At 40.2% G+C, this 21,974-nt stretch overlaps 1 protein-coding gene across 2 annotated transcripts in view; it reads right to left on the bottom strand.

Annotated features, from left to right (window-relative positions):
• edc3 (enhancer of mRNA decapping 3 homolog (S. cerevisiae)) overlaps positions 1-21,269 on the bottom strand; it is a 28,061-nt gene extending 6,792 nt beyond the window's left edge. The window contains exons 1-6 of one of the 2 annotated variants that reach the window (XM_066702025.1): positions 21,121-21,269; positions 19,778-19,952; positions 18,792-19,057; positions 9,863-10,201; positions 3,517-3,670; positions 1,249-1,466 (exon numbers count right to left, since the gene is read on the bottom strand). In XM_066702025.1, coding sequence (XP_066558122.1) covers positions 1,249-1,466; positions 3,517-3,670; positions 9,863-10,201; positions 18,792-19,057; positions 19,778-19,941 — 1,141 coding nt within the window. In that variant the 5' untranslated portion in view covers positions 19,942-19,952; positions 21,121-21,269. The remainder of the gene's footprint in view (positions 1-1,248; positions 1,467-3,516; positions 3,671-9,862; positions 10,202-18,791; positions 19,058-19,777; positions 19,953-21,120) is intronic. The other variant, XM_066702026.1, reaches the window with a different exon arrangement.
• Between the last annotated feature and the right edge of the window lie 705 nt (positions 21,270-21,974).

Genomic DNA, 21,974 nt, shown 5'->3' with positions numbered 1-21,974 from the left:
CTTGGTGATGGTCTTGTAACCCATTCCAGCCTTGTGTAGGTCTACAATCTTGTCCCTGACATCCTTGGACAGCTCTTTGGTCTTGGCCATGGTGGAGAGTTTGGAATCTGATTGATTGATTGCTTCTGTGGACAGGTGTCTTTTATACAGGTAACGAGCTGAGATTAGGAGCACTCCCTTTAAGAGAGTGCTCCTAATCTCAGCTCGTTACCTGTATAAAAGACACCTGGGAGCCAGAAATCTTGCTGATTGATAGGGGATCAAATACTTATTTCCCTCATTAGCATGCAAATCAATTTATAACTTTTTTGAAATGCGTTTTTCTGGATTTTTTTGTTGTTATTCTGTCTCTCACTGTTAAAATACACCTACCATTACAATTATAGACTGATCATTTCTTTGTCAGTGGGCAAACGTACAAAATCAGCAGGGGATCAAATACTTTTTTCCCCTCACTGTATATACAAGGGTGTTGGAAGGTGTATACATTTAGTTGTTTGTGTGTCTGGGGGCTTCCCCCAAGACAGGCTGCAAATGTAAATCTTACAAACAAAGAGTGGTTTCACAACACTGTAGAACACAGTATAAAAGCAAATGGAGGAATTAGAGGAAAACTAAAAGGTTCCTGTGATCAGATTTTCACTTGTGGTAACACTGTGCTGCTGATAATAATTTGTACATTACAATAATATTTGTGTTCTTTGAAACGAGAACAAATGACATGAACACAGTAGTGAGAGGGACCATATTGTGAGCAGTTGGATCCAGCTCAAGGTAAACTGATTCTTGATTCACAAACATGCAATCTAAAGCTGGCACCTAGACTCCAGGACAACACAAGTGGAACGGACATTCCCGATCGAATTGTGAAGGGGATATTGAATTTTCACTTTTGAAGCGAAAACTGAATCTCATCACATTTTTAAAAAGCAGTAATTTGTCGACTTACTTTAAAAACCCAGCAGGTGGCGACACTGCATCACACCAAACAATTTCAGAAATGGGACAACTAACACAGTGTACAGCAGACCACTGGATAGTCCAAACAGGTTTTAATCAAGAGTTTCAATCCAGGGGTTAAGAAAAACAAAAACTATGATTTTCTTTAGACTAGTTTAGACATTCTTACTCCAGTCTCTGCTACTGTCGGTTTTTCATCATTTCCATCTGCAAACCCACTGGAAGCTAAAGCCCATTACTAAAAATCAAGTTATTCAGTGCCTCTTTCTTCCCGTTCAGCCGGTTTACCTTTGACGCTGGAGACCTGCTTGCCATCAGTCTTGCCAAAGAGCGTGAGTTCATTTGTGATGGACTCCAGCATCTTGACAAAATTGGGCAGGAAGAGGATGATGTGGACCTCATGGTTGGCCAGATGGCGGCCACAGCTGATGCCCTGAGCACCCTGGACATGAGGGCCACACAGCAAGGCCACGGTGGGTCGCTGGTGGACATTTTTAGGGGTCAGCCTAGAAGGAAATTATAAAGGATGATCACAGACTGTTCTCTACCTTGCCTACTGTACAAATAGGGAAATAAATCCTTCATAGAGTGTGCAAACTAGCCTCTGATACCTATTTTCCACATTTATGTCACAGTCATAAATACTGAAGAGGGGGGAGAGAAAAGTAAGTACAAAATGTACTTTTGATTTTACAACTGACAGATTTAACTATTCTGGGAGAAATGCAATATGAAAATCTTCATGTTCAGAACATACACCCATCTCATGGCATTGCATGCACAGAAACCTAACTCTCCGTGAGAACAACTATCTGTTCCAAGGGGGGTAATTCTAAATTCACGCAACAAAAACATCCTGAAACAAACTTCAAACAAGTTTGGCGATACACATTCAACACCTGTCATATTACTAAAGAAGGTAGTGTCAAAATGTCTTACATGATTGTACTCGACAAATGTCAACAACCTTTAGTGTTACATTTTCAAAATCAAATCTGTTCTAACAAGCAGTACAAAACAAATACACCAAACAAAAAGGAATATATATACACAATGTATTTTGTGAATTAATTAGCATGAAATGATATTGCTATGCTTTTCAACTGCCTTGATTTCTTATTCGAAAATGTAACAGGGCGTTTAAGTGATTTATTAATAACATTCCTTTTGTGTTCAATGGTTCCGGAAAGGGCTTTGGAGCTGCAGAGTAAGCAACAGACATCAAATGCTTCCCTTTGATGGCGCAGCCAATGCTGCGATAAGGGATGTAATCCTGAACACACTATTCACCAAGCTGCGTGTCCCGCTCACATATCTCCACACGCTCCGGTTTGGCCTCATATACTTCAATCATTACAAAACATTTCGCAGATAAAGTGAACAATGAAAGTGCAAGCAAGCGAGAGAAGAAAGCATTCTTCTGGTGTAGCGACTATATATATATTTTTTTGTTTTTCTTTTGCACATTGCTCATTGCCCTTCCTTGGCCTGCTGACTGCATTTAGGCTGAACCTGAGCAGTGCAGTGTTCCCAGGTAGACTAATAGAGAGAAATGTAAGGACTGCACAAAGACACTACCTTACAGTACTCAGCTAGAGCGTGAAATCTGTCCAAAAAGGAAAGCATTGTTCCTCTGAAATCTGATTACTGTACTCTTGTAACTCACTTTAAATTGTCTCCTGTCCACTGTTGTTTTTAATTAACATGTGAATTTAAGTGTGTGATCTGAAAGCAACTGACAAGTTTGAATACTGAAGCTTTGTATGAAGAAAAAATAATAAAAAGGAATAGGGCAATTAGATGGGGAAGATTGCCCATGCACGGAGATAGACCAGTGGCAATTGAGATTACTGTGCTTGTTGTCAGTCTGGCTATCTTTGTAGAAGCTGCAAAGTAGCAAGGACAAACAGCACCGAGCGTGCACTGAAAAGTGTAAAAAAATAAAAAATAAAACCCTCAGAAATAAAATGTTTGATTCCCTTTGGCAATGGTGTCTCAACAGACCGGTTGAGTTGTTGGCTAAAGCACGAGCACATACAAATCTGGCAGGTTCAAACAATCCCATTGAACTTCTTAAATATGTTCAAGTTTATAAAACAATTACATGTAAGACATTGAAAAGAACAAATGAATGGCTAACTTTAACTATCAGATGCAGCCTCTCTTAAAAGAAAAGAGCTTTAAATCTCTATATTAAAGAAGCAATCTAATCAATACCAAGCATATTACTTTTAAACCATTAGACTCACTGTGTACCCATCTTAGATCATTACATTGTACCAGCAGCTCCCTCAACCAAATCAGATCTATACAATATCTCCTATTGATCCACAGTCACTAAATCTTCCATTAAAAGGGAGATTCTACCACTGTAATTAAGAACATATTGCTTTAAATGATTGAAGCCATTACATTTTATCACTGAAATTGCCCTTAGCTTGTTCTATGCTCATACAGTACAAAACAAATAATTTGAAAACATGCCAACAGTGAAAGTAAACAATCCCTTAGAAGATACCCACACAATTAGTGAGCTATGTCTATTGCACCACTTACCTGTTGGGTCCTCCGAGCAGAGTCAGTGCCATCTGACTGGCACACACGCCTGCCATCTCCAGCCTGCGCTCCAGGCTCAGTCCATACCGCTCCGCCACGGAAATCAGCCTTTTGTGCATTTCAAAGGGTACACTGGGCACCACCAGGCCTGAGTCTGTCAGAGAGGAGCCAATAGATTTTAGTGCAAACTGAAGAACATAGGGCAGGTACCATTTTAAAAAGAAATGCATCTGAATTTCTTCAAAAGTATAAAATTGTTCCACAACATCTGCAATTATTTGTGCAAAAAACAGGTTCCTGTGCTTCATACAGTAATGTAATTCTACCTGGAATTTCCCCCCTGTATTTGGATTCTGAAGGAACCATTCAGGATTACTCTGCCAGTCCCTTTCAGGGTTTCAATGCATGAATGAGATCACCGTCAAGTCAACTCTACCAACCGACACTTTTTAATTCAGTTCTAAGACGGTGTCTGATGTACCTTGCAAAGCGTCAGTGTTCCCACCCGCACTAAACCCTGTTTTTATAAACTAGGATGCAAATTTGTCTAAACTAATGTGTCTAAAAGAACAAAGACAACTTCAAGTTCTAGATACGGTGCAGTCCTACTGTTCCAAGACAGCTGTCTCTATCACAGTACAGGGCAAAGGACAAGAAGGAGCACAGACAATTAACTCGGCATTAAGCACCAGACCTCTACTGTCTCTCACTAGACCACAGCATCAGTCTCCCTTCACTCTCTCATCAGGCCACAACACAACTCGCCGTTTCCAGGTTGTCACGGGAGGTGACGCTACCAGGGACAGTCAGGAGCTGTAAAGTGATTGTGTACTTTCAATTGTACGATGCGAGAGGGGCTTGAGATATTTTTCTGTTCTGCCAATGCCTTAAACCCCAAATCAAGTTAGTTTAGCCAACCAAGTCATAGGGCATATCTGAGCCACACGGGGAGGGAGGGAGGCAGTCAGGCAGGCAGGCAGGGCAGGAATGAACAGCGCCTGCAGCGTCGAAACCACACAGCTATTTACATAGAGCCAGAGGTGCTGTTCTTCAAAAGAAACAAAAAAGGAAGTGCCGCAAGGAGAAAGCTCTTGCCTCGGGACAGCTCTCTTTCAGAAGGATGTATTAATTCAAAGAAAAGTCTCCTTTTCTCTTTGCATTATCCCGTTGCACGGTAACAATGTCACATTAGGTAATATGTTCTGTGCCTTTATGAAGGTGATGATTACATGCATACTAAGTGAGCCCCATTAGCTGCACCACAAGGTCAGAATATCCACGATGTAAGTGGTACTCTTTTTCCAGCAGCCTCATCTTGGTGTAGCAGCTGATTTAAGGATACTGGCCAAAATGAAAGTCAGTGATAAAAGAGCTGTGAGGGTGAGTTTTTGAAGGATGCTTTATCTGCAAATGAAATGCCTTTAGATCGTTTAGGTAATTTCAATGCATGCTTCCTTCCTTGCAGTTTCAGAGATCAGAGAAGACTCAGACAATTTTATTACATATTATTACACAAGAGTAAGCAGTCACTTGGAACGATTTGTAGATGATTTGCAACGTCTACACATTCCCACCCACCAAAGCCAGTCTGCTTGACCTGCGTTTCCCAGTTCTCTCACTACTGTAAACCAACCCCAAAGCAGAACCAATCTGGCTTGGCTGCAGAAGTAAATCAGCATGACCACCTAAAATAATAGTGATACATTCATATAATGTTATATCCAGAATGCAGAAGACTTTTTAAGGTTTCCCAGGCATATCAACCGTTTCCATCACCCCAATATTCTGCACAAGACTGCAGCTTCTGAAGACAACACCACTGCAAGTATTAGGCAGAACCCGATCAGAGTGAGATGCCTTGCTCAACCACACTTCACTCACACACCAGGACAAAAGATTTGATTTTGTAATGATGCATTAAATTAAGGATTATCGAGATTTGTTTGCCCACGTGGGAAAATTCCTAGCCGTGCTATAACTAATGTAATTCACATCAAAAACAGACATGATGTAATCCTTAGATGATTAATCTAGTAGGTAGCAATGACAGAACTAGCAGCCAGCACTCATTCATTATTTTGCCTCATCTCATTCATGACTGTTTACTTAGGCGTTCTGCGTGCAGTGCACTGAGAAACACACACAACAAGACTAACGCGGTGCTTCACAGAGGCAGGCCATATCGGTTCTCTCATATCTCCTTCCTTTGTTGTTTTACAATGCATTACAACTGGTGAGAGAGCCATAAAGTCTGTTTTCCACCATTCAAACACAGGCACAAACATTTGCGATAAGCGAGAGAAAAGCCAACTACTCGCTGACATGCAACCTCAACCAATGATTAAGAAAGGGGAAGAAAAATATTTAAAAAAAGTTGTACTTTGTGCTAATTGCTCCTAGACAGTCCCTCTGGGTGTGTGTGAAAATAATTTCTTAGTCACAACCCCCACATTGTGTGCAATCTCTCTCTCACATACACACACTCACAACACACATACACATTCAACACATACACACCCTGCAATGTGGTACGAGTACACACGCAAGGTTTAACTTGCTAAACTGGGTTATCAGGGAGCATGCAGCAGCAGTAAAATAAACTGAGCTGGAAGCAATCTTTGGGGCATAAAAAAAAGGGCTGAAACTTATACATTGGAAGGGGAGAGTGGGTTGGACTGATGCCAGACCTAATGATGTTTGGCTCAGAAAGTGCGAGTCAGATTTCACAAGTCTCTGTTGTAGGTCCCGCTTAATTGTGTGTTGCAATTCAGGAGATGGGCCTGGCAGTCAAGGGGCTTTTTTTTTTGGACAATGAGTAGATCGCTTCAGCGCTTGCTTTGAACATCAACTAATAGGGCTGTGCAAAATGCTGATCATAAAAGTTGGGAAGTAAACAAACCTGAGAAACTGGTCTGTTCCTCAGCAAAGCGCTCCAGCAAAACGAGAGGCTGCAATAACACAGTGGGCAGGCAAGATGAGCAGTCTCAGGGTTAGGGCTGAGAGACCAGAACACAGAGGGATCTTGTGCGAGGAAAAGCATAATGGGATTGAAATGGGCAACTCGATAGGGACTGAGTGGTCTACTGGTCAGAGTAAGGAAAGAGGCTGGGGCTTGTAGCTATGTAGTAAATCCTAAGGGGCTGTAAGGCTCTGGGGCCTTTTTGTTGGAGCCAAGCCCCAGAGTCAATGGGGTCTGGTTATTCTTGAGGACCTGCGAGGCAGAGTGAAAGTTAAGGTAAGGGGAGAGGAGGACAGACATCAGGTCATGGGTTTAGAATTAAAGATGTCTGAAAAAATAGAATTTTCATTTACCTGTTCACCAAATCACAAAAGATGAACAAGTATGAGCAAGTTTTTTTTGCACAACCTTTACAAGTAATTAAGATTAATAAAAACGGCATGGGATAAAATGAACCAAATCCAAAAAGGCAGAGAAAAACATTTCTGCATGTCATCAAAGCAGTTAAATTATAGACTTTGGCATTTTGCACATGCACTGATCGTGCAAAAGGGAGTACAAATGGTCTTCTTCAGCAGCATGCATGTTGACAAATTACCGGAAGTATCTACATGACAATTAGTTGTATAACACCGAGCTGTAAACAACACAAAAAAAATCATGCAAACATGTTCTTGCCTTGCATTCATTTTAGAGAGATCTATTTGTATTTATTAATTTTTTTTTTATTTTAATCATTTACATTAATCAGAAATCTAGGTCATGCATCTCTGGTTCTTCCAGTTTTCAAAACTGCTTTTAAATAAATAGTTCTGTGCTGAAGAACAGCCTTTAATTATAGGTTAAGTGGTTTAGTCAATGAGGATGGGAAGAGGAGGATTAAGACAACGGCATATAAAATGTAAGTTTCTACACTAGGAGACAGTTTCCTGAATACAAATCTCCATTTAATACAAAAGCTGCTTCCCGCGGTTTCCCAACTGACAATTACATCACACTGTCTGCCTGCTGAGCTATTGGTGCCAGACAAGTTGTGCATGAAGTTAGAATAATCAGAAAATAAATGCAAACAACTTCTAAGAGTCCACAAATTATATATATTACACAAAATAAATAAAATAAAAATCACAGTGCTAAGCAATGGGAGTCTTTATCTGGACGTGAGCACCCTTCAGTCACACCACAGAAAAGTCTTGGAAGTTCACAGTTGAACAGCTGACTGAAGGAAACTCCACAGTGTATGGATCCAGGCATGCAATCCAGACTAGAATTTAAAGGTATTAGTTTGCCTTGGGAAAGGGAAAAGAAAAAGAAAAAGAAAACAACAACAAAAGAGAAACCTGATTGCAATGGATCAGTGTGTTCATGTTCTCAGTTGCCTGTACACAGAGCCCTCACAGTCTGATCCACCTCCACATTGAAACAATAACAAACACAGCTCGGTCTCAACTGGCACCGTGCCAGCCTCTCTGCTTTCACCAGGGGGTGTTGGCTTTGGTGTCCTATAAGATGCTTCCAGAGATCTAGTTACAGCTAACTTTTGTCACTGAGTTACACCAGCTCAAATTAAGTGGTTTAAAAAAAACAAATCTGAAAAACAATCCTAACCCCCTCCTTTTTTAGTTTATATTACTGCCATGCAGAGGGGAAATGGACACTCAATAGCCATATTTAAAGCCCGTTTCCAAGACACTTTAATGAATAAGCCAACCGACAACTGGCCAAGCTTGCTTTTGTGTGTACTAATAACGTGTATAAAGAACTGTATTGTGATTTTTGTCACTGGTTCGTTTTTTATTAAATCAATACTAAAAGAAAATCTAATACATCTTTTTGGCGTCAGCAGCCCATTTATAAATAAAAAAGCGGTCATTGTGGGTGCTTTACAGTTAAGGGGCAATCTTAGAATCTTCTTTCAAGGAATCACCAGTTTGGCAAATACATTCGATACACCAGATTAGATTAACAACTATTTACTCAAAATCTTTTTGCTTTTCTTCCCAATGATTTTCCTCTGAGCTGCAGACTCTAATGTCATACAGGGCAAAGAAAAATAAACACAGGCTAGATTTCTAAATGCTGAAGAATGTGCCCTGTAGTTTATTTTAGTTGTGGGTACATTACAGGGTGTGGTGGTTCCTTTCTGAAAAAACAGCAGTGATTACTCCACAAACAATTCCTCACCTCACATCCCAAGCTTTTGATAACTACATCGAGCCCTGAAGGTATACAAATGCATAGTTCATGTCATAAATATTTCTTTGGTAGCTCTTGAATAGGTGGAGGTTACAAAAATGTTTAGCTCACATCTCTGTCACATTTTCTTCATAATTACTACAGAAATTACTTCTATAAGTTGTGTCTATCATTTCCAACTTTTTCTTTTGTGCATTAAACTGCTTGGTGACTCTATAATGTTATTTTAGGGAAATCCAATAAGTAAAAGTATTAACAGAAGAGTCAAACAACACAGTCCTTTCAGACTAAATCTGTCACCTTCTTAAGGATGTGAAACATATACAAGAACTTGCACTGCAATTGTCAAAGTGTGAACTGCTTTAAATTAAACTGCTAGGCAGAGGGATATATTTGACCATACCAAAAGCGTCTGACAAGACTATGACAGCTTTTTAAAGCTCTTACAGAAGAATTAAGGATGTCCTTTCTAACTTGACAAAAAGTCACAAGTACACCCCTAATCAAGCCAGGCTATGGTGCAACTGATTCAATATAACACAACAAAGAGAACAGCGCATATGTACCACTGCACTGCAAACAGTTTGATTGGTCTTCACCAGGAAAGGGTTGTTTAGCAAAAAATATTGCAGTGGAAAGTGCAGAGATGGGGATGGAGGCAATAGGAGACACAGGCCTAGACTAAATAAAAACACATGACCCACCCACGACACACCAATCTCAAACTTGTACCTAAACTTGGCCCATCTGAAACTGGAAGTAGTACAAAGAGGCCTCTGACAAATAAAAAACAGTGATTGGGTCCAAGTGTGTAATCTGCTATTTGCGGATGGGTCAAAGTTCTGATTTAGTCTAGGTCCTGGAGGGACACGTTCCATTAAGGTTTTCAACTCTCTCCATATAGCTGACACTCTCAGCACAGGGCGAGTAGTTAAATTGGTTCTCTTAAAACAATAACTGGTTGAATTGGGTAGTTACCTGCTCAGGTTTATCGAAACCCTGAAGACACTGCAATCCCTCAGGATCCTGTTTGGACCTATTGGTCTAGGGCCACAGTAAGGAAAAAAGCCAATTGTGACAGGCAGAGAGGACAGTCCTGACTGCTCCTCGACTCAGGACCAGACAGTAAGTATGACAGAATAGTGCCATGAGGGCCTTCTGGTTGGGGCAGGGTCATCCGAGAGCTCTTACCTGTGCAGTACTCCTTGCCACCATGCTGAGGTACCGTTATTTGCCGGTAGATAATTGGCTCGGCCTCCAGGATGTTCTCATCGTGCCGGTAACGGGAGGGCGTGCGCTCGTTGGGGGTTCCGCGGGACCGCGCCCCGTTCCGACGTTCTGAGATCTCGATCTGCGAGAAGACGGCGGCCTTGTCGAAGAGAGCCAGGTTGCCCTCGAAGTCAAAGTCTGTGTCCAGGCTCTCCTCCATTCCATCCCCAAAGCACTCATCATCTTTAGTCTTCATCTGCCCGTTCTTCAGGCCGTTCTTCTTTGGCGTCGCCTGACTCGGGCCTCGGCTGCTCGATGACCCTGAAACACAAATTATAAAATGCATGAGAAACCAGTCACAAACATTTCAATACCTCTTATCTTGTGTATAAATGTCATCCCATGCAAAGTATTTAGTATTTAAAAATCTTTTGGTTACCATTGACGATTCAGGACAGTTAAATATAAGTGGTGCAGTTTCACAGGACGCATGTTTGTTTTTAATAATTTCGATACCTTAACCCAGCATGAAAACAACACCAATTGGCTACTGTAGGTCAGTTACAGCCGATCTTGGACCACAAACGTTTTTGATGCAGAGAAGGGGCCGATTGTTAGATTAAACGTTATTTTCACTATAAAGATATTTGTCTAATCCTTACGCGTGATTTATTATAAGTTAAAAGGTTGTGTGAAGGGTGTCCCCTAGTTTAATTTAGTGCCGTCTCAACTGCACGAGGACATCGTGTACAATGACAAGACAACCTTCACATGACCTGTTAACATATAGAGAGCGCAGCAAGATTAAATACAATTTTCTTCATTACACAACAAGTACAACAATAACAAAGAATACATAAAACATAGTCGTGCCATTAATTAGGACTTAAAAAAGATCCTGATAAAATATTTATTTTGATCGTATCTATATCTAAAAACAATTAGCTGCTAAATATATATTTAAGCCCCCTTGGGACATTAAAGTTAACCGCAAATATCAGACTGGATGTCGGTCTCCATTGTGCTCTATTTCCTAATATGACTGTATTCTGCTGCCAGTGCTCCACCTGCTGTGACCCAGAAAGAGTGAGCAGAAGTGACCAAGGAACAAAACTGATTGTGCTTACCAGCCGCAGCAGAGGAAACAGAGGAAGGCCTGTATTTGGCTGTCCTAAAGTGTGCAATAGGGATTGGCAATATCAGCCATTAAATTAAGGTATATTGCTTTCACATAAAAAAGATAAAATGTTGCAGACTTATGCAATTTTGTTTTGTATATTAAGACCTGGTGGGGCAAGACGACATTCATAAGTTATGTAAAGGTAAGCCTGCTGCTCAAAGGTTTAGATCAGAGGGCTTGAGAAAACACTGGGAAACAAGATAGCTATAATAATAATCAAATCAAATCATGATAGTCATGAAGGGGAAAGAGAAAAGAATTAAAGGATAAAACCAACATCTGGACACCTTTTTACCTAAGAGTAGATATTCTGAATACTATATGAGGACAGTAACAAAGGATAAAAGACTGCGCAGTTGTAAAGGGGACCAAGTTCTAAAGCAGTCTGTAACAATTTCCTTTGATGATGGCCAGTACACCACTGGCAAAGCATGACTTCAGTGAGGTTTAAACTGCACTTTCCACAGACATGAGCTTAGTACAGCTACCATACTACTGTATTGTTTTGGTGTACGCTCGATCCATGGTTGGTTGATGATGCATTGCATTAATAAACAAAAACTTGAACATTGTACAAAACGAAGCCAATAAAGGATACATTTATTCTCAAAGGATGGTATTCAGCTGGGTTGGGAGAGACGGAACATGAAAAAAAAATAGTACAAAAGCTTGCACATTCTTTAGAAATGCTTTGAGCAGTGTTCAAGTAATTGAAGTTATTGTATTGCACTACATTAATTCATGCCTCTCCATGCATCTTATGTGAAATTAGTCAGAGTCAGGCACACTGTTGCACTATTTTAAGTGTGGTAAAAGGGTGTGTGAGAGGGGGGTTGACAACTTAAAATAGTTGCTGGAAAGGACAGCATGTAGAATCAGCCATAATGCATGACCAACAACTAAAAAGTCAACATTTATAATAATGAAGCCGACACGTTCTCATGCGCTGCTGGAAATATGGAATTCGGTGCCCCTCATGAGTTTATTTGGCTCCTCCTGCTTGAATAATTCCTTCACAAACAAATCTCATCTTCAAATAAAATAGCCAAGTTGATAAAGTAGCAGAGCTCACTGACACACACAAAAAAAATAAAAAAGGAAACCAAGATGAGAACAAAAAAAACTGGAAAAACCTGGTGCTCAGCCTCCCAAGTGCAGAGCTCTCACGCAAGGGCCAGAAGAGTGAGACGCTCTCACACGCGAGGACCAGACTGACATCACCGTGCTCCTTTGTCACGCGACGGACCATTCCACACAGCCGTCCAAAGCTCACCTTCCAGCTCATATCAGTTACACCAATTGCCGACCCAAGCCAGCCAACTATTCTAACCAAGCACAAACAGGACGTACCTGAACCCAAAGCTTTCGTATGGGGCGATGAGAAAGGTAACTGCAAACTATAGGACGCATATTTAAGCACAGCTCAATTGCTGCAGGGTGAATTTACAAGACGACAGTGGAGTTCCAGTTCAGGAGGGGGACAACAACCCTTTAACTCCATCTTACTTGCTGGTGCCTTAACCTAACGGCTAAAAAAAATGAATATAGCCTATTAATTAATCGTTCATTGAGAAAATCAGATATGTTCAATGTCAAAGAATTTTAGGTATGCTAAACTTTTATACTGGTATTTCATAAGACTGTTGAAATCCATAAAACCTGCATGAATAATAGGTTGCCCACACATTATATATATATATATATACACGTATACATATATATATGTGTGTGTGTGTGTGTGTGTGTGTGTGTGTATATATGTATAGTGAGGGAAAAAAGTATTTGATCCCCTGCTGATTTTGTACGATTGCCCACTGACAAAGAAATGATCAGTCTATAATTTTAATGGTAGGTGTATTTTAACAGTGAGAGACAGAATAACAACAAAATCCAGAAAAACTCATTTCAAAAAAGTGATACATTGATTTGCATGTTAATGAGGGAAATAAGTATTTGATCCCCTATCAATCAGCAAGATTTCCGGCTCCCAGGTGTCTTTTATACAGGTAATGAGCTGAGATTAGGAGCACTCTCTTAAAGGGAGTGCTCCTAATCTCAGCTCGTTACCTGTATAAATGACACCTGTCCACAGAAGCAATCAATCAATCAGATTCCAAACTCTCCACCATGGCCAAGACCAAAGAGCTGTCCAAGGATGTCAGGGACAAGATTGTAGACCTACACAAGGCTGGAATGGGCTACAAGACCATCACCAAGCAGCTTGGTGAGAAGGTGACAACAGTAGGTGCGATTATTCGCAAATGGAAGAAACACAAAATAACTGTCAGTCTCCCTCGGTCTGGGGCTCCATACAAGATCTCACCTCGTGGAGTTTCAATGATCATGAGAATGGTGAGGAATCAGCCCAGAACTACACGGGAGGATCTTGTTAATGATCTCAAGGCAGCTGGGACCATAGTCACCAAGAAAACAATTGGTAACATACTACGCCGTGAAGGACTGAAATCCTGCAGTGCCCGCAAGGTCCCCCTGCTCAAGAAAGCACATGTACAGGCCCGTCTGAAGTTTGCCAATGAACATCTGAATGATTCAGAGGAGAACTGGGTGAAAGTGTTGTGGTCAGACGAGACCAAAATCGAGCTCTTTGGCATCAACTCAACTCGCCGTGTTTGGAGGAGGAGGAATGACCCCAAGAACACCATCCCCACCGTCAAACATGGAGGTGGAAACATTATGCTTTGGGGGTGTTTTTCTGCTAAGGGGACAGGACAACTGCACCGCATCAAAGGGACGATGGACGAGGCCATGTACCGTCAAATCTTGGGTGAGAACCTCCTTCCCTCAGCCAGGGCATTGAAAATGGGTCGTGGATGGGTATTCCAGCATGACAATGACCCAAAACACACAGCCAAGGCAACAAAGGAGTGGCTCAAGAAGAAGCACATTAAGGTCCTGGAGTGGCCTAGCCAGTCTCCAGACCTTAATCCCATAGAAAATCTGTGGAGGGAGCTGAAGGTTCGAGTTGCCAAACGTCAGCCTCGAAACCTTAATGACTTGGAGAGGATCTGCAAAGAGGAGTGGGACAAAATCCCTCCTGAGATGTGTGCAAACCTGGTGGCCAACTACAAGAAACGTCTGACCTCTGTGATTGCCAACAAGGGTTTTGCCACCAAGTACTAAGTCGAAGGGGTCAAATACTTATTTCCCTCATTAACATGCAAATCAATTTATAACTTTTTTTAAATGCGATTTTCTGGATTTTTTTGTTATTCTGTCTCTCACTGTTGAAATACACCTACCATTAAAATTATAGACTGATCATTTCTTTGTCAGTGGGCAAACGTACAAAATCAGCAGGGGATCAAATACTTTTTTCCCCTCACTGTATATACGCATGTCCATACTTACATGTCATTAAAATTAGCTTAAATAAAAGGTCCACTTGATCTTAATATAGCAGGAGGCAAATTGACAATTCAGCTCCATACAAGTTTTTCCATAGTGAAAAACAAATCTAGAACGTAATATTTAAATCAGCATAAAGCATAAAAAGACTTTGACTTTGATAATTCCTGTTATAAAAATAGCTTAATGGTAGCATGACTGCAGATTATTATTTTTCTAGACAGCAGTTAAGAGTTAATCATATGGGGGGATTTTTAGCAGTATTTGCAGTACTACGACAATTGCATCTAATTTAGTTGGATTGTTGGGAGTGTGGCACCAAAATAATTTGGCTCCTAATATTTTCTAACCTACGAGCCACAGACTGTATACAAAAGCCTTTGCCTGATAATAAATACAGTAACTGGTTCAGGATTAAATTTATCACAAAATTATAAAATTTAAAAAGCTTATCATAACTAAGACTTTAGCACAAAAACAATGGTTCTTCTGCAACATAAGAGAATGCCAAGTTTTTAACATCAGGGTTTCTTTGTGAAGATGTTTTGGTGCCCATTGGTAACCAAGGTACTACACTATCCATAATTGGACAACAGAGGGAGCTAAACATCAGTTCTTGACTGGAATATACCCTGGGGGTATGTGTTTGCAACCATATCATGCAGAGAATACACTGGTTTTAAAAAATGAATGATTTGAAAGAGAGAGCAGCTAAACATTTCAGAGGTTTTTAAAGCAACTTGCTAGGAAATCAGGTTACAGTGAGGTTTTGCATTTATTTTGCATTGGTGTGGGGGTGGTGTATTTTAAGTGCCTCTGTTCAAGTGTTTGCACTAGTTGGGTGTCTATGACCTGAATGAAGAGTACACACGCAGATGAACGAGTGAAGGAAGAATATTGGCCTGCATTTCATTCCTCCTTTGTGATTGTAGAAATGGGAGACGGGGATGTGTTTAGTTGGATGTTTGAGAGGTGGTCAACCCTGAGTCTTGAGTTCAACTGTGCGGTAGGTTTTGTTGGCCACAGACAGAAGTTTAACTAAATAATCAAGCAAAGAATTATTAGTACAGTTAAGCAACGCAGACCTCAAGTGCAATCAAACGGAGCTCTCGGCCTTTACTGATTTAAGTAAAATGTTAAATGAAACATTGCAGAGCTCAGGGAAAGTGGGTCACACAGCTCTTTTGTGTTTGCAAGTAATGGAAGCTTGCAAGGTCATCATACAGCAGTACAGTTAGCAAGGTGTAATAATGACTAACGAGAAGGAAAATGCTCATGCTCATTGAGGTTTAATAAACAGGCATGGAATACTCCTCCCACATTAAGGAAACTAGTGTTCTTGCATAGTGATTCGGTAGTGTTTATATTGTCCACTTCACTTTATGGAAAACCACTTAAGATGCACAAGACTTAGCTAAGATACTGCCATCTCAGTTTTCTATGTGTTCCCCCATTCAGCTCAATCCAAACAGTAAATTCAGCACTTACTGCTCAAGGATTCTCTCTACATAGAGTCCTCCCCTACAAAGTTACCCAATCCCGATCCCCTGCTTAAAGTACTACATTGCGTGTGAATTGATCAGCCATGCCCGTGCCATGGAGCTGTTAAATCAAATGCAATTGAGCTCCTTGTCAACTTGGCCCTCTGCCCACTAGCATTTAAAAAAAAAAAAAAAAAAAAAAGCTGAAAGGTAAACATTGCTTCCAGGATTTATTTCCTTGTAATTACAGCGCTGGGACAATATGAGTTCCTGTGGAGGTCGGGCAGTTTCCTCTGCGGAGCGGCGGCTGGGACCAGCTCCAGTGGCGTGCAGGAGGGAGAGAGCGAGCAGAGGGGCTGTGTGGCACGTAAGCCAGGCTTGCATAACCGCGCTTGAACAGTGCGATGGGGAGTTGGCGATTTGCGATTGTTTATTGATTTTTGTCACACAAGTATTGTAAAGAGGAACTTTGGCCCGTTCTTTAGCACGCAATCTGATTTTTTTTTTTTTTTTTTTTTTAAGACATAGCTATCCCACCACCATGTTTCCAGAGGAGCAGCATGCCTACAGCTGTGCAGTTAGGAGACCCTGCCCCAGGCTACTCTTCGCTCTGGGTAATCAGGACAGCCAAGAGGGTGTGCTGACCATCAGGTAGGTGTGCTGCCTCCTCCATTACTGATCAGCGCAAACCCCCTTGCCATAGCTTCCTCTCGTTAGAGCTCAGTCCCATAAACTCACTTGTCATTCAGATGAACACAGCTTTACTATTAACATGCTTACAGGAACAGGCCTACACCTTAGCAAACAATATGTATGCATACACACAGGGTTATGCCTGGTAGGCCATAAACATTGCTGCAAAGCAAAAAGAAGATCCTCAAGGATTCACACTGGATAAAGAAAAAATTAGTCAACTATTCTTTCTGTGGGCAAAATAAAGAGCAGAAAACCAACACTATGATGAGATTTGCAGCCTTTGCCGAATGAGCCGACTGAAGAATGCAAGAAAAAGATAGACACAAATCAACAAAAATCATAATGCTCAAGAAACAGATTTACTATCTTTCAAGGACAAAACATCATTATCAAGCTATAAAGCTGACAGTACAAAGCCCTTATCAGCAATAAGTCTAGTACATTAATCATAACAACATGAACTATGCATAATTTGAGAATTTATAATTAACTGCTTCATGTAATCAGTCGCAATTCCTAGTTGAGAATGTAGAACAGTTGGGTTCTGCAATTCCTACAGCCATTTAAAAGATCAAATCACTGCCTTCAAGTGCAGCATTTACAAAAAGTGGGGCCCTTGCATTTTACACAACCAACTTTCATAGGTTGCACTTCATTCCTCCAAATGCACCGTGATCATGAAATCTGCTTAATTAAAACACTTTTTTTTTTAATTATTTTTGTCATTTAGCTGACGCTCTTATCCATAGCGACTTACATTTGTACCCATTTATACAGCTGGGCATTTTACTGGAGCAATCTAAGTGAAGTACCTTGCTCAAGGGTACAACAGCACTGCCCCACCCGGGATTTAAACCCACAACCTTCCAGTCAAAGCCCTAACCACTACTCCACAGTGCTGATTAATAATCTCCTGATTCCTTTAATCATCTCAATTAGTCTTTCTATTAACACTCATTGGTGTGTTGATTAAGTGGCAGCAGCTAAATACATTTAGTGATGTATCCCTTTATTACTAATGCGACTTATTTAATATTATTCCTTAGTTTTTATAGTAGGAACACAATCAAAAGAGTAAAAAAAACTAAAAACAAATACTGAAATCATAACATTAATACTGTAACATATAGGCCTACATTACAAATAACCATAATAATGCAAGTTTGTTAGCAAGCAGCAAATTAAGTGTCATTTACAGCTTCAGTACAGAAAATTGTAATTGTTTAATTTTGCTGTTAAATTTGGGCATCGATCAAAGATTAATATTGTTTCATTAGACTAGCTTCTAAGATAAGACTTCTTTCAGCATCTGCATCCTACATACATCTTTTTGTATTGATCTGGGTTATATATGCTGTTTTTCAGAAACATCATAGAAGGTTTGTCCATTTATTATGTTTAATGGACTCTCACTTTACAACTTTCAAACCACTGAATCTGATCCACAAGTCCCTCGCCATGCGTGATAATCATGGAGACCTGTGATTTTAAACTTTGCACATCTGTAAGCAATTTCTGGAGGTCCTTGAACACTACAGTGTGAAATGTACATTTCCTTTAACAGGAAGCCTGCATAAAATTCGATGTATTTGGAATGATATTCAGCAGCAGAATACCAAGCGCCCCATGGTGCTATCCACGGCCTTCTAATTGCATTGCTTCAATCAGAACATGGAAACATGTCACTGTATGCCTTGATCATATAACTAATGATGATGATTGCAATATTTTATATAAATTCAGTGCTGCTTTTTTTCCTCTTTTGTTGACAAATTATGTGTTCCTACTAGTACACAAACATTTAAATCTAACATTTAGATTTATTTACAAATTCTAAGAAATAACATTGAATAAGATGTATGCATGACTAAAATAATGTCTGTAGCTGCTGCCACTTAATCAACACACCAATGTATGTTACTAAAATGACTGAGATTGTGAAACACACCAAAAGTAGTTTAATTTCGCAGACTACATGACCCCCTTGTTCTGGGAGGAATAAAGTGCAGCTTTGTAAGTTAGGGCCCTAACAGTAAGCATAGAAAACCCTGTTGGATTTCAGGAAAATCATTCAGATTTGAAGAGCAGCAAGCTATCCTGAAAATCCGCCCACCTCCCTTTGACCTCCTCACCCCCCTCCTCTCTAAGCATGCCTCCCACCCCCCCGCAGTGCACCGACGATACTCACAGGAGTTATGCCGGCGGCGAAAGCCTTTGGCCTGGCTGGTCACCTCGAGGTGGCGCTCCCCATAGCTTTTGGAAAACTGTTGTGGCGAGTTGAACCCCTCCTGCACTCTCAGCTCACCTTTGCGAGGCACAGCCATGGGTGCACTGCTTGGCACCACTGGTCCCTTGGCGCTCCTTCCATTGTGGCCCACAGAGCTAAAGTCAGGGTGCCCCCCTTGACCGCTGCCAGGGATCTCCAGGATCTTCAGCTCCTTTATGTCCATGGCACTGCAAGAGCACAGATAGCATGGTCATCGGCTCTGCATGACACAGCTCCACCTGGCACCAGCACCACACTGCTCTATGTGCTCTGCCACGGATTGTGTCATTTACTAAGCAAAATCTGCACTTACATAGACATAAACATAAACATAAAGGTCTTCCTAAAAAAATGGGGCCAGAGTCCCACAGGTTTTCCCACTGTCTTTCAATCATGAACTGGGAAGAACTATTCAATACAGTTCAGTTCTACTAAGAAAATGTTTGTTGAATTAAGGTAGTAAAGTTCAGGTGGAATTCAAGTCTGAACAGTACAAGGACTGGTGTAAAAGTCAATAACAGAGTTAGGATCAACTGGAAAATTATAAAATCAGAATTGAAAAATATCAGCGGGACAGACCTGGAATTGAACAGCAGGAACTGACCGCATGCAACTCTGGGCACTTATGAAGACCCAGGAAAGCAAAATGATGTAATGTACAAGACGATTTGACTATCACCTTAAAAGTAATTTTAGATGTCATCAAGTCCTCTAGTTATTGTTTCACTAATAAGTACGAACACAAAAATAAATCAAGAACAGAAGTCTCAAACTTTGTAGATAAAATGTACTTTCAATGGAGTAAATGACACACAATACCCAATTCTTAATATTAAACACTGTATAAATGGACATGAGCAAAAACAAATACAAATAAAATCATAGAGAAATTAAAAATAGATTCTTACCTGAAAGTGACTTCAGGCACTGGGCACTTGATGCCATTGTGGAACGGTTGTTTTAGAGAGATGGTCTGGCTGGCCTGATCCACTGCTGACACCTCACCCTGGTACACACCCAGAGTGACCCCACAGTTTATCGACACCAGACTCCCCAGCCAGTCTGCCGCCATCCTGGGCTAAGCTGCACAAGCAAGGAAATAAAATCATGTCACCACACTGTCTGAGCCTTCCTCTCCACTGAAGACATCATCCAGCACTGCACACTAAATTGGGTAGACATCCTGTGAAACATCTGTAATTGTGGGTGTGAGGCTCATGACTTGACAAGCTTCACTCAAAAAAAGTAATTAAAGAACAAAACCAAAACATGATCAAATACATACAGTGTGATTTTATTTCTGCAATATATTTAATACCAGGAGATTGAAAATGCATTGATAAACCTGAATAGAATCAAATGTGGAGAACCTTTCATACAGAACCTAATCAAATATTACATTTCCTTAATATGAATGTGTCAGACTTTCACTCAATTAAATTTTTGGGAGTCTACAGGGGGTGTAATGGGGTGTAGGGATTGAAATACAGCTTTGGGAAAGTCTTACAATCAGCCAATTGTTGAATGTTTACTACTGGGTTGATTTTGTAATATGCGTTGATGCCAACAGAGAGATTTACAAGTGAGCACAAAAGGGAAGTTCCTAAACAAAATTAAAAATTAAACTAGATTTTCCTAATTCAAATGGAGTGTCAATACTTTTGTTTTAGATTATAAGTCAAAATCCAAAGGGGAACGAAAACGGTCAAAATCTTTGTCCTGTAAGCGTCCAAATGCACGGAAATGGAAGAAAGCAACACTGAATGAGGTGTGTGCGTTAAAAATAAAACTTTAGCTACTTCACTTACTACCACAAATCAATTTGTATGTTTATTTGGCATTTTCATACTTTGAAATAAAATGAAAGTCTCGCAGCTGTAATTGATTACCATTACATATACAGGCCTAGTAGTAACTGTATAATAAGTTAACGTTTCGGTGGCTAGAATACCAATAAAGCGTTACTTTTCATGGCATAAATAAGGCCTATAGGCTACACATGCAACCACTCTCAAATCATCCGACACAAAAACAGACCCATCAACTGCAACTATACTTCTCAAAACGGTGGTTTTCGTAATGTGTAAGTTATATGAAAAACTCAGTAATGTATATTATATATCTGACTTTACGTTGTTTATTTACTGTAGCTACGGTCTAAGCCGAATAGGTTTTCTTATCTTGTTATTTTGGTCCCTGAATGTTCCTATTTTTACCGATTGTATTATACAAACGTTAAGAAAATAAATACCTGTTGGTCGTTCCCAGAAAAAAAAAAGGTGTAAGGATTAAATTTGCCTTGAGATCAATTACTTTCGGTGTGTTTTCAGAGTCTGAAGCCGCGGTTTAAATAAAGCCTGCTTCTCGCGTCTCAGTCTCCGCCACTTCCTGAAAAGCGCTTGACGTGTATACGTCATTTCCTGCTAGTCCTTTCCTGCGCTGTGGAGCGGCCTGTGCGTGTTGCGACAGCGCCTGTGCAGTAACTGTGTCAGATGTGCAAACATACAATATTAGTGCATAGACAAATTCATACCAAATGTGTGTGATACCGCAAAGCAAAAAGCAATGTGTATTTTATGAAGAGAATACAAGCAGAGTAGTATTATAGAAAACCTTGTCATCATTGAAAAAGACCTAGAGCCACCAGTAATGGATTGCAAATTTGTTAGAGTGCTTTACAAAGATGTGTGCTTTGTGGAAAGGTTTGCTACTAGTTTTCTAAACATGATTAAACAAATATAATTTATAAAGGGGTTGATATAGGAAATAACTTTTTATTGGTTGTACTGTCAATTCCATCCACTTTTGAAATTGTGTTGAAATTGAAATTGAAAGTGCAATTTGTGATTGAAAAGCTCTGTCAGAGGATGGACCTCACACCATTTTGACAGAAACAAGAGATTATTTAATAAATTAAATATATACATTCCCAGTCAAAAGTTTTAGAACATCCCCATTTTTTCAGTTTTTATTGAAATGTATTGAAAGTCCAGTGAATAACCTGAAATGGTACAAAGGTAAGTGGTAAACTGAAAAATTATTTACCTTTCAGAGATATATACTGTGTTACTACACCCTCTTAAGCAAGCATTATTTGGCAGGGTT

The sequence above is a fragment of the Amia ocellicauda genome, chromosome 4 (genome assembly GCF_036373705.1).
Source record: "Amia ocellicauda isolate fAmiCal2 chromosome 4, fAmiCal2.hap1, whole genome shotgun sequence".
Lineage (NCBI taxonomy): Eukaryota > Metazoa > Chordata > Actinopteri > Amiiformes > Amiidae > Amia > Amia ocellicauda.
The sequence above is the reverse complement of the archived record's forward strand: the minus strand, read 5'-3'. Positions and strand labels throughout refer to the sequence as shown.